This window comes from Camellia sinensis, chromosome 13 (assembly GCF_055761805.1).
Source record: "Camellia sinensis isolate YWXY chromosome 13, ASM5576180v1, whole genome shotgun sequence".
NCBI classification, from domain to species: domain Eukaryota; kingdom Viridiplantae; phylum Streptophyta; class Magnoliopsida; order Ericales; family Theaceae; genus Camellia; species Camellia sinensis.
Genome location: NC_138973.1, coordinates 110,674,302 through 110,688,024, shown reverse-complemented (window position 1 = coordinate 110,688,024; position 13,723 = coordinate 110,674,302). Strand labels below are relative to the sequence as shown.

Below are 13,723 nucleotides of genomic sequence, written 5' to 3'. Positions count from 1 at the left end.
TAAAAAATAAGGCAATATATTGAACAATCTAAATGATACCATTTGTAATTTCCATCCACTCACTTGAAAGACTGTACTTTCTAACAGAGTTTGGATTATGACAAACAATTGAGATCATCCTACCTAATTATTATGTAAATCTTCTAGGTAGGTACATAATTTGGTCATTATATAAACAATGATCGCTCCATGAGTTACGACCAGTGATCGTTTGTAGCAGAAAGCAACCCCCTATATTTTCTCCATAGGATCCGAAATGGGCAGCATCCAAAATCATGAAACTAAACCGTTATATCACGGAGCAACATAAATTGGCAAACAATAAGTCAATAATGCAGGGGGAAAAAAAAAGTTATACATGACAAGGATTGGATAGTGCAGGTAGTACCCTTTGCAATAATGGAAGATATACATATTCATAAAGAGAACCTGTTTAGGCAATCCGAGCTTTTATGCTTTAAGGTGGTAATACTTGTCAAGGAGCTTTTCAGTATACTCACCGAAAGTAAGAGATCCATAAGATGAGATTAACTGGGAAACAACAAAAGAACAAATACCAATTGATTATGATCATGATATTCATAATTTTTACCCAGAGTGAAACGGGAAAATAAACTGAAAACTAGTTATGCCCTTATATAATAACTTTGTCACAAAAATTATGTGCAACACTTGCACTGTGCACGTTTTGCTCTTGCACTGAGAATGTGTCACAACAATAGGGTAGGGGATGTGGATTAAAATGGGGGAGGGGTTGGGGGGTTGGGGTGACAGATGGCTAGGTTTTGAGGGGCGAGGGTTGTTCAGTGGGGAGGGGAGGGGCTGGGAGTGGTGGGGGAATGACTGGGAGTGGTAGGGAATGGTGGGGAAGGGACTGGGGTTGGCGGGAGAGGGACTAGGGCAAGGGTGTGTAGGGAAGGGTGGGGGCTGGGGATTGTGGGAGAGGGTTTTGTAGTGGTGGTCGACGGTCAGGAGTTGCAAAGGAAAGAGGAAAAGAAAGAAGAGGGGAAGGGAAAAGGGAGTGGTACTTTGGTCAGTTTAAGGAAGATTCTAACCATTTGAAACTACCTACGTTTGGCATGAGCTATTTTGGGTAAATTAGCCAATAAAGACAAAATCCACTAATTTAGCCAATAAGACAAAACGCCACATTCAAACCATAATCATTTTACTTTTTTTTTTCACAACTATCAAATTAACTACCAAAAAAAAAAAAAGAGTAAAAATTTATCCAAAGCATAACTATTTTAGTCATGCTAAAATAGCCAAAGTCAAAAAGTCAAGCAAATTAGCTCATCCCAAACGAGGGCTCAATGCTTCTAATAGCCACCACCCTTTTTATTTAGAACCCCAACTGCCAAAATTGCTACCCACCTTTTTTCTTTGAACTCCCACCACAATCCCCAATAATACCCCTTTCTTTAGACACCCGCCCTTGTCAGCATCCAAGCCCTCACCTCCGCCTTTGACGATTCCCCCTCCCACACCAGCGATCCCCTTCCTACTACAACCCTCTTCCCAACTCTCCCATTGCACAACCTCTCCTCTTCCTCTCCCAACAAGCTGTCCTTTCCCCACCAGATGTCGCGAGAGAGAGAGAGGGACAGTTACGAGGAGGGGCTGTGGGGGAAGAAGAAGAAGAAGAAGAAGAAGAAGAAAGAGGTTGTGGTGGTGGTCACGGGTGTGGGACTGGAATGGGGTGGTGATCGAGACAGCCAGGGGGCCATAGAGGGTGGTGGGAAATGGCCGAAGGAAGTGGCGAGGAATGATGGGGGGTGGTGGCAGAGGGGGGTTAGGCTAGAGGAGGTGGTGGGGAGGGACAGGGAAGGGTGGCTGGAGCAGCGAGTGGTGGGTAACCTTAGGGTTTGGGAGGTTGGAGATGGAGGATAAAATTGAAGGTAAAATTGTGATAGGAAAAAAAAAATGGAAGGGGCAAGGGTCCAAAGATAAAAGGTGGGTGCTATTAGCAACTCTTTGAAATTATGTTTCTCTCATATCCCACTTCTATTGTGCACGCACATACACCAAAAAAAAAAAACTTCCTCACTAAATAGTAATTATCCCCCCCCCCCAAAAAAAAAAAAAAAAAGGCTTCTACTTCATTCACTTTTCCCCTCCCAAACACACAATAATGTCTACTAATCGGGTGTTCCCCCCCCCCTTTTCCCTCCCCAAATCCAAGATCCAAACACCCCTGCAAGACAGTTGTAGAGCTATCTGAAAAACTCAAAACCATTTGATATGAGTGTCTTACACTTGCAAAAGAGGCACAACTAATTTGAGTTGCATCAGTATGAACTGTTTACAACGTCAACTAAGTTCAATAGGCCAAGTTATCAAGGCAACCCATTAAACATCTATGTTGTCTTAAGCATAACCCTTTTATTTTTCATTTTGGCAACTATAGCGATGTATTAGTGTCAATTAAAATATAATTTTGGTAGCTCCTTAAGTTCTATTGGATTGCAAAGTGGTCTTCGATCATTTTTTATTCACATGATGGAATTCCTTGATATACCAAGTGAATCACAGGGTTTAAAAAACATACCTCCTGATGGATATGGACCACCTCAGGAAAATTAAGCTTTTCATCCCTGAAATTTGAATAAGAAAATGAAATCAGAACTAGGCATTTCATTTTGTAACATGTTCAAAATTAATACTCCATTTGTTTCGGTGAAATATGTTTTCTGCATTTTCTAATATTTAGTACAACAAAAAATGAAAGTTAACGAAAACATTTTCTGTGGCCAACGAAAAAAAGCTTATTTGGGTGAAAACATTTTATGGATTGAAGTCTTTACCAATGCCACTATACTACCACCACCACCTCCACCATCCCACCACTACCATCACCACCACCATCACTAATACAACCACTAGCATATTGGTTTCAAGGTAGCAACTAAACATAAGAAAACATTTTCTATGTTTCTGCCAGAACAAACGGAGTGTAAATTTAGAGCTTGAGTGACATTTAGATGCTACTGAACTGATCGACAAAGAGACTTAAAAGCTTCACATATGTCCAGTTAGTCCCATAGATAGTGAAATGTCATTAAGAAGACTACAGGGATTTAATCAGAAGATGGAGCTAAACAGCACATAAGCCATTTCAGTGGTCTCACTAAGGTGTCTAGCTCTATTTGTTAAAGAAAAGTCAGTTCCATATGTGATGATTCTTAAGAAAACACAATTTATTGGATCATAAGCAATATTTTCCATTTTGGTCAAGCAAATAGTCACTGGGGAACAAAATAGAGAACATCAACCAAAATCAATTTAGCACCAGTAAGAAGATTGAACAAGATAGCCTGAGAAGCTTTGACAAAGTGGAGGCGTCAGTTATGAGTCATAGTTGTCAAATCAGGATTCATATCATGAATCGAAATGACCTCGTACCGAATTGCGAATTGAATCGAATCATGAATCGTAAAAATTCGGTCACTTTTTCTAAATTACTTAAAAATATATATCTACACATTTAGATGTTAAATATATCTTATGAATATAAAATATTTAGACTTAAATCAATAAAAATATTATTTTGAATAATAATCACGTAATTTAATAGGTAAGAAATTAACAAAGGTTCCTATGTAAAATCACCATCTTACCTTCTTTTTTTTTTTTTTTATAGATATTTTTTATCAACCATTCTTAATAAAGATAATAACCAAATAGACAAACTATTAATTTCTAAAGTAACAATAGTTAACAACGATATTGATATTTGGACAACAAGCATATATACTTTTTTAAGTAAGAGTAAGCAAATAATAAGAAAGAATTATTTAGGATATTTTATTTTAAAGCCTAAAATATTTTAAAAGGTATAACTGACCTCACACATGTAATATTCAATTTAATAAAATAGTAATAGATAATTCATAGTGTAACTTTAATCTTAAACATCTTTAGAAGATATATTACAATTTTTTGAAGGGGAAAAAAATGAGAAGAAATGTTAAAAATATGTTAGGTCTGACTGAATCTGATTAGATGCTATAAAAAACTCCATGATTACTAAAATAACAACAAATTATATATATATATGTTGGTTATTTTGGTATTAAATGCTGTCAGAAGTTGTATTATGTCATTTTCACTAAAAAAATAGAAAAAATGAGCCGAAAATACGTCGAACACAATAATTTCAAAAATTGCATGAATCGTAAAAAGTGAATGGAATCGTGAATCGATCGTGAATCGTGCAATTCACTAAAGATTCACTTCCAAAATAGATTCACTCATAGATTCGTATCGATTTTGCAAAAATTGCGTATCGAATCGCGAATCGTAAGATTCTGATAACAAAAGTTATGACCCTAAGAAGCACGGACACTTCTAAGAAGGTGACGTATTCGTGTCGTATCCGTGTCGGACACCGATACTCTTTGGACACTCTCAGGACACGTGTCCGACACTCTTCAAAACGTGTCCTATTTTTTAAATTTTTTTAAAGACTTGGACACTCTTTGGACACTTGAAGGACATACGTGTCCATTGCTTAAATACAAGTGTCTAACGATTAGACATATGTGAAATTAATTATAAGTTTGAACAAAACAACTTAAGATACAATAATAAAACAAAAACTATATAAATTTATAGGAATTAGTATCATATTGTATTTTTTATTATCTTTTTAATGATATATTCATATATATAACATATAATAAATATATAAAATTACATATTTTATGCGTGTCCCTCACGTGTCGTGTCCTACATTTTTTGGAAATTAACGTGTCAACGTTGTTAAAATTCAATGTATAAAGAGAATTGTATTATTGATTGATATCTTTAATGGTGTGTTGAGCTCTCTCCTTTATAGAGGAGAGGGAGAACAATTACAAACCGAAAGTAGAAGCACAAACCAAACAACATTATTAAAGGTACATTATTAAAGCATACTAATTATTATACTAACCTAATTATTAAAGCAACATTTTACATATTATATTCTAACAGCCCCCCTCAAACTCAAGGAGGATAGGAACCAACCAACTTGAGTTTGGAGAGAGTAACAAAACAGAAAAATAATCTGAAAAATAAAAAATGGATAGGAGACACTGTATGGTCGTGTCAGACCGATGTAGAAGACACGGGCTCGTGTTGGACCGATGTAGAAGACAGTTTATGGGGTCATGTCGGACCGTTGTAGCAGACAATGCTGTGACAGTTGTTGTGACAGTTTACGGAGTCTTGCTGGACCCTTGTAGAAACTAACCGGAATCAATGTCGGGACAGTTTACAGAGTCTTGTCGGACCCATGAAGGAGCTAACCGGAATCAATGTCGGGACAGTTTACTGAGTCTTGTCGGACCCTTAAAAAGTCGCACCCTCAAAAGGTGTGCCCAATCTTTCAAAAAGGCGTGCCATCAAAAGGCGTGCCCAATCCATAAAAAGGCGTGCCATCAAAAGGCATGCCATCAAAAGGCGCGCCCATGTTGTCGTCGAGCGCCGAGCGGCGCATGATGCGCGTGTCTGCCTCTTCATCATGGTCTTTATAAACCGAAGCGGAGGCTGAGGCTTGGAAGCATAACAAACCAGTTGAAACCTCTTCGTTCTCTGAGAGCTTGTCGCTAAGAGCTGCAAATCTTGAAACACTCTGTAAACACTCTGTAACCAACCCTTCTCTGAAACACTCAGCAACCCATAACATGGCCTCGTCTTCCCGTTCAGCTACCCAAAATATGGCCTCTTCGTCCCGTGGTCTGCTCACTCTCTTTCCCGACCTCAACGAGTCAACAAGAGAGATAACTGGTGCGGTGGCCAGTGAACCTCAACCAAGCGCCTCTGGTTTTGCTCCGTTGAACTTTCCGATGCGGTCGGTGGAGCAAAAAATGGCGGTGCAAACTAATATTGAGGCCAATCAGTATACTTTGAAGTCATGTGTGGAGACCATGACGGCGGTCACAAACCTGTCGCACCGGCTGCAGAGTAGGACAAATGAGGTGCAGCAGTTAAACGCCCAGCTGGCTCTGCTCCAAAGCATGTATAAGGATGCGAGAGCAGAGATAAGTGTGCTAAAGGCGGAAAATAAGGAGCTGAAGCGGAAGGCCACCGTTATGTTCCGATTTGGAGGGCCGCCATATGCTGCAGTGGAGGAGCAGAGAGTAGTGATCGTGCCCAGTGGAGTGGGAAACACGGAGGCAACACCGTCAAGGGCCGCCCAGGACGGAGGCAAAAAGAAGAGACCGGCGGCAGAGTAGTGGAAGTGAGGTCGGTGGGTGGCCGTCTGCAGAAAAGAAAACAAATGTTTTGGTGTTTGTTTTGTTTTGTTTTGTTTTGTTTTTTTTTTTGTTTTTTTGTTTTCTTGTTTTTTTGTGTTTTTTGTGTTTTTTTTTTTTTTTTTTGTGTGTTGGGTTTGGAATGGTGAGCCGGGTGAATCCCTGATATGAATAAAACAAGTGTGTTTTTGCAAACTCGAATGGGAGGTGTGGTAATGTAAAAAAAAATCAACTGGAATGAATGTAGTTTTTTTTTTTTTTTTTTTTTTTTTTTGTGGTGGTGAAAATAAGAATAATAATAATAAATAAAATGAAGTGGTGGAAGCCCGTTGAATCAATGAAGGCTAGTATAATATATTGGAGTGGGGAAAAGAATGATGGGAATGTTGAGTATATAATAAAATAAAAATGGGTATTTGAAAGAGATGAAAAAAAAAGGGGTTTAGAGAAAATAAATAAAAATAATAGATTTGGAAATCAAACGGAAGAAAGAGAGAGGACAAGCCCACGTGGGTGGCTTTTTTTTTTTTTTTTTTTTTTTTTTAAAGATAAAATAAAATAATAAAATAAAGAAAGTGTCATAAAAGGGATCAAAGAGCACATGGGTTCTGAGGTTGTTCATAATAATAATAAGAATAAAAGGAATTAGTGGAGAGAGGGTAATTAGGATTATAACTTGCTTTTGCTAGTGGGAGGTCCCACCAGCACTATGCAATTCAAAATTGTGGAATGGTGAGAACTCGAGAAACAAACTTGGTGGGTGTGATTAAATAAATAAAAGAAGAATGGGTGTGTGTGTATGAAGCTCTGTGAGAGATAGAGAGAGAGTTTTATGTTTAAATAAAAGAAGAGTGGGTGGACAAACCTTGTGTTTCGTTTTTTAAAAAAAGATGGATTAAAATAAAGATAAAAAAAAAGGAAAAGAAAGTTGATTGGGGAACAGGAGTGATGCAGACAAGCCCAGTGATCATGCCTTGGACAGCACCAATGACAGAGCTTTTCTTGTAAACGAGCATGTCCAGAGAGAGCCATATCAATAGGCTGGTGGCTGTGCAGAGATGGGTGTTGACGATGGCCAGTGTTTTCCGAGAGGGAGAGAGATCAGGTTGAGAGAGAGAGCAAATCTGGTCAATCCCCAAACTCAGATCCCTCGAAGAGCACTCGGAGATCGATCGCGACACTTTTCGCAACAATTGTTTCCAGCAAAAGCACAGTGCAGATCTGCTCATGCGTATTCACTTTGCCAAGGAAAATTCGAGCGGGTTACTCCAACCACAAGTCAAAGTGTAGGACAGCGGCATCATGGGGTGATCAAAAGCAACGTGTTGTTCTAAGTGATGAATTACAGGGGAGCTCATGGAGTCGCATTCCAACCCCCAACATCATCATCAAACCCGCAATCGTTGCAATCGCCAACCTTGCCGACTCCATCACCGGTGCAAGCACCTCCTGTGAAGCCGGCAGTGGTGAGAGCGAACCCGGGGAAGCAACCAAAGCCGAAGGCGAAGGATCCTAACAAGAGGCAAATGAGCATGGAGGAGAAGCATAGACTGAGTGTTGGGTTGCAGAGTTTGCCTCAGGAAAAGATGCCACAGTAAGTGCAGATTATGAAGAAGAGGAATTCACATTGGCCTCAAGAGAGAGGATTTAGGCAGTGATGGGAAGGTATGTGTAGAAAATAAGCGGAGGTCCGGCGGGCAGCTAAGGTGAGGTTGCCGCCCGCCGGGAAAGCGAAAAAATTAGATTCTAAACCTGCTTTGATACCATGTTAAAATTCAATGTATAAAGAGAATTGTATTATTGATTGATATCTTTAATGGTGTGTTGAGCTCTCTCCTTTATAGAGGAGAGGGAGAACAATTACAAACCGAAAGTAGAAGCACAAACCAAACAACATTATTAAAGGTACATTATTAAAGCATACTAATTATTATACTAACCTAATTATTAAAGCAACATTTTACATATTATATTCTAACAAACGTGTCCGTGTCATACTCGTATCGTGTCACGTGTCCGTGTCCATGCTTCTTAGTTATGACCTTTAGAAACGAACATAAGTTTCTTTCCAACTTCATTTTCATTAGGCTGTGGATTTGAGTAGGAATTTGTGAAGGAAAAGGGAAAAAGGAGGGAAAAAAGTTAACGATGAGTTAAATTTTTTTTTCCACTTTTTCCCTTCCCATCGACAAATCCCCTTCTAAATCATTGATACAAACACAGCCTTAGGAGACAATAAAACCAAAAAGTCCATGTAAATAAATTCCTGAAGAGTTATGAAGATTTGGACGCCTGGATAATTACTTTAAGATTCAGTATAAAACATGTTTCATTGTAACCTACATGATTCAACTCATTCATACTGCTAATAAAGCAAAGTGCATGAGGACCATGGCTACCAGAAACTTCTTTAATGGTGGAAAGCACACCCCAGTGCAAGCATGGTTTAGACAAACTCAATGCCTTTGAAGAAGTACAATTCACAAACCACAACTACTCAGAGTTCTTATTTTTCTTTCTTTATCTTTTCCCCAATTTCATAAGCATTCTATGCTCAGTTGATAACCATGGATTTGTAAGGTTTCTAAGGAGTTATCCTTCACCAGAAAAAAAATAAAAATAAATAAAATATATATTACTTGTTAAGATAACAAATGGCTGCGACTGATAATGAACTAATAACAACTACTGTAATTAAGTTTTAGTATTTATATTCTACAATGTTACATTATTTTAATATGACAATTTATTGGTCATGCTTCTTTTCTTTTTCTTTTTTTCGTTTTCTTTTGTTTTTTGTTTTTTTTTTTTTTTTTTTTGGTTGATTTATGCACCACCAAGTTAATACTTCTTTACACATTATTATTGTAAGCTCTGGAGTCTTAACATGTTGAAATGCTTTTACCTCTGTAATAGGTCAGAGTTACTTCTTAATTCCCTGTCTACGGAATCCTGATTCTCACTTTCACTTCCCACCTGCTAGACTTGCTCTGATAACTATGGGTATGATTTCTAGATTTCAAGGAACTTTAAATCTGACATTTCATACTTGCACAGAAAGATAATTAATTCAAATGGATGGATATTCATGAATCAAGACTTGCTAAAATTTTAGTTGTCAATTGACATTGATTCTGTTGCAGAACCTAGCACTCCCAATAGCAGTCTAACTGTGCTTTAGCACATTTCAATTGCATTTAGAGTGACAACATAAAGCAATGGTACATTGAATTAGAAACAAATGGAGTATGCTAAATTCTCACAGGAGCACTTTATTTTGGCTAAAATTTTTTGACTGAAAACAAAAATGCTAATAATAATAATTATGTTTCCTTTGTTCAGAAAATATAATAATCTTAATATTAGACATGATGCACATAAAGGCAACCAAAACTTTTCAGATACGACATACTGCAAGAACTAAAACTTCCTTTCTCATGCAATTAGACAAGAGGGATGTGGTAAAAGCAGGGACTTTGATGCTTTATTGACGTCATAAACAAAACCACATGCATGGTCCAGATGTGTGTGCATGTGTGTGTGTAATCCATAGCAAGGCTTTTTTGGGATAAGTAATCAAAAACAAGGCTTGCAAGATTATTTTGGAATTAGTTGGTGGATCTACACCTCAATTTGCGTCTCATAATTTGTTCATTCCTTCCAGGTTTCTACATCATATTTCACAACTGAGATTCTTACTAAACTCGCAATATTAGAGAAGTCGCTGCTGACAGTGAACAAGATCATTCCATCTAAGAGTACCATGTAACCGTAAAACAAGTAAAGATTTGTTTTCACTAATAAGCTTACCAGTCAGGCTGCATGAATAATGCAAATGTTGAACGTTCAATGCCAGAAGCCTCCTCCCCCTTAGGTGCCTGACATGTAACCACTAATCAGGATAAAATTCATGGATGATAAAGCAATAACAAGTGTACAAAGAAAGAGTAGGTTATCAGAGAAATAAAAAGTGTACAGAATGAAGAAATGAAAGAGTAATTTATATGATTAGCTTAGAGATACAGAGAAGCCCTACTCATAACTAAAAATGCATGACTTTTGAGTATTCTACATGTTTCAAACATAAAACCCAAATGGTTTATAACTTTTAAGTATATTACAAATATCATGTCAAGAATGTGTGCCCACTACAAATGTTATAATACTCTGTGTGCGCGCGCACGTGCGTGCGCATATATATAGAGAGATATGTGGCTGAAAGGGTGATGGGGTTTGAACTCTTAAGGTGTATGCTTGAAAAGGATGGGGAAAATGGGACATTCATTTTGATCCCGCAACTGGTGTCACATGTAAATTTTCATTAAGACAGACTAGAGCTTTCAGTGTCAGGGGCATTCTTGTACCTTAACAGAACTAGGGATATTTCAATTATTTTACCTTTGTTTTGTAATGGGTTCTATTAAGTCCTAGTTAGTTTAACTTTAATTGGTTTAGGATACCATAGTTTTGGAGTTAGGTGTTAAGTGTTAACTCATCAATTGTCCCAAAAGCTTAAACTATTAGGAAATGGACCCAACAATGTATATCAAGCTATTCAACATTCTCTCTCACATGCAACCTGTCTTGCACGTGGAGAGACAATGATAGAACCAAACAAAAGAAGTAAACAACCAAATAGATAAGAAGAAACTAATGCGGACAGAATACCAAATGCCAACAGAGAGCTCTGACACAATGTTAAGTCACCAATTATCCTAAAAGCTTAAACTATTAGGAAATGGACCCAACAATGTATATCAAGCTATTCAACATTAGGAAATCCTTTTCGTTGTCTCTAGGCAATAGGTAAGGCTTGGTAGGTGGCTGCATTATGTGTTTTGTGGTATGGAGGGAGGGAGGGAGGGAGCATATTATATCTTTTGATAATGTTGAGCTCCCAATCAGTAGTTTGAAAGGACCTTTGATCCTTTCTCTGTTTGTTTAGTTGAGAAAAGCATCCTTTTCTCCTATTGAAACTTTTGTGCAGCTTATAGGTGACCCTGGATGTATGGCATACAGCATTTTGTCCCTTTCATTGTACATGGTTTACCCCCTTCAAGGCACTCCTTTTTGCTAATGAAGTTTTATGTTAGAATTTACCATCACCTACCACCACTACCACCTCACCTACTCCACTAAACCTAACCCACTACACCACTACCACCTCACCTACTCCACTAAACCTAACCCACTACACCACTACCACCTCACCTACTCCACTAAACCTAACCCACTACACCACTATCACCATCCACTACACACCATCCACTACACCTACATCTATATAAGGAACCATTTGTAATAGACAGAAATGTAATCAATATCAATCAATAATATACATCAATTTTTCTTACATGGTATCAGAGCAAGGTTAACAACTTAGTAATTCCGCTTCACCGGCGGGCGGCAACCTCGCCTTGGCCGCCCGCCGTACAAACACAAATTTCGTTAATTTCTTCTTTCATGGCAGATTCAACAACAACAACAACCACCACCACTGTCCTCTTCTCACTGTTGTCACCACTGTCAACCTTAACCCATCGATGTCGTCCCTTCATTGCTCACGGGTGGTCTCGTTTGCGGCATGTACCAGCTTGTTACCTGGTGTGTTCGTTACAGTTGTGGTCGCCGGTGGGCTGTTTTAATGGTTTGGTGAAGAGCTTCAACGTTGGCCATGGTGTCTTGTACCAGTCCGGCGCTGATACTACAGTGCGTGAGGAGGGTGTGTTTCATGCTCCATTGGTGAGTGGTTCTTTTAAGTGTGATACAGCATGGGCTCACGTGCCATTGGGCAGTGCGTTCCCGCCCATATGTGTGTACTGCAGTGTGTACAAGTGGGTGATATTCTGCCCACTGTTTTGTTCAAAACTTATAGCTGTTTTGTTGGGTTTTGTGGTTGTATTTGACTGGTTCATGAATGGCTCACGTGGGGTCCAAACCAAACCTCTCTCTCTCTCTGGTATATTCCCTCTCTCTCTCTTTTTGTCCCCCCACCGTAATTGAGCCCACCGCCCCACTTTTTTAACAGATTATTATTATTATTATTATTATGATTATGATTTCAAACATATTATTATTATTTCTTTCTTTTGTTTTTATTTTTCTTTCACTTTATTTTTAATCTTTTTTTTTTTTTTTCATTCTTATTTCTGCTCCGTAAGGAAAAAAAACAAAAAAAAAATAAAATAAATAAATAAATAAAAAAAAACCACACCTCGTCTTATTCATGACAGGGAATCAACCCCGATCACAATTTTACACACAAAAAAAAAAAAAAAAAACAAAAAACAAAAAAAAACAAACCACCACAACACACCCACACCCACTGTGGGATTTTTCTTCTCTACTCTGCTGCAGGTCTCTTCTTCTTGCCTCCGTCCTGGGCAGCCCTTGACAGTGTTGCCTCCGTGTTTTCCACGCCGCCGAGCACGTTCACTCCCCCATACTCCTCCACTGCAGCATATGGCGGCCCTCCAAATCGGAACATCACAGTGGCCTTCCGCTTCAGCTCTTTGTTTTCTGCCTTTAGCACACTTATCTCTGCTCGCGCATCCTTATACATGCGTTGGAGCAGAGCCAGCTGGGAGTTTAAATGCTGCACCTCATTTGTCCTACTCTGCAGCCGGTTCGACAAGTTTGTGACCGCCGTCATGCTTTCCACACATGCCTTCAAAGTATACTGATTGGCCTCCACATCCGACTGCACTGCCATTCTTTGCTCCACAGACCGCATCGGAAAGTTCAACGGAGCAAACTCCGGGGCGCTTGGTTGAGTTTCCAGTGCCACCGCACCAGTTCTCTCTCTCGTTGACTCGTTGAGGTCGGGAAAGAGGGTGAGCAGCCCGCGGGAAGACGAAGCCATTTTTCTGGGCTACAAAGTGTTCCACAGTTTCTCTCTCCGAAGAGGCAGAGTTTTTTCAGAGAAGGGTTGGTTTCAGAGGTTTCAGAATGGTATGCCTCAGCCTCAGCCTTTGTCTTGGTTAAATAGCCGAGGCAGCCACGCGTATCGCGCGCCACTTGCCGCCAGACGACAAACGGGCACGCCAACCAAGGCACTCACGTGCCTAGCCATCATGTCCGGCACATCTTTTTATGACTTGGGCACGCCTTTTGATGGCACGCCTTTTTATGGATTGGGCACGTCTTTTGATGGCACGCCTTTTGAAAAATTGGGCACACCTTTTGAGGGTGCGACTTTTACAACGGTCCGACAAGACCCCATAAACTGTCCCAACATTTGATTCCGGTTAGCTTTTACAAGGGTCCGACAAGACTCTGTAAACTGTCCCGACATTAATTTCGGTTAGTTCCTTTATGGGTCCGACAAGACTCTGTAAACTGTCCCGACATTGATTCCGGTTAGTTTCTACAAGGGTCCAGCAAGACTCCGTAAACTGTCACAACAACTGTCACAACATTGTCTGCTACAACGGTCCGACAAGACCCCATAAACTGTCTTCTACAACGGTCCGACATGACCCCATAAA

The 13,723-nt window shown here is 39.2% G+C and overlaps 1 protein-coding gene across 5 annotated transcripts in view; it reads right to left on the bottom strand.

Annotated features, from left to right (window-relative positions):
* Nucleotides 1–19: 19 nt before the first annotated feature.
* LOC114306608 (uncharacterized) overlaps nt 20–13,723 on the bottom strand; it is a 48,052-nt gene continuing 34,348 nt past the window's right edge. For all 5 annotated transcript variants that reach the window (XM_082903165.1, XM_082903163.1, XM_082903166.1 and 2 more), the window contains 3 exons: nt 10,047–10,114; nt 2,549–2,594; nt 20–531 (listed from right to left, as the gene is read on the bottom strand). In XM_082903165.1, coding sequence (XP_082759291.1) covers nt 451–531; nt 2,549–2,594; nt 10,047–10,114 — 195 coding nt within the window. In that variant the 3' untranslated portion in view covers nt 20–450. The remainder of the gene's footprint in view (nt 532–2,548; nt 2,595–10,046; nt 10,115–13,723) is intronic.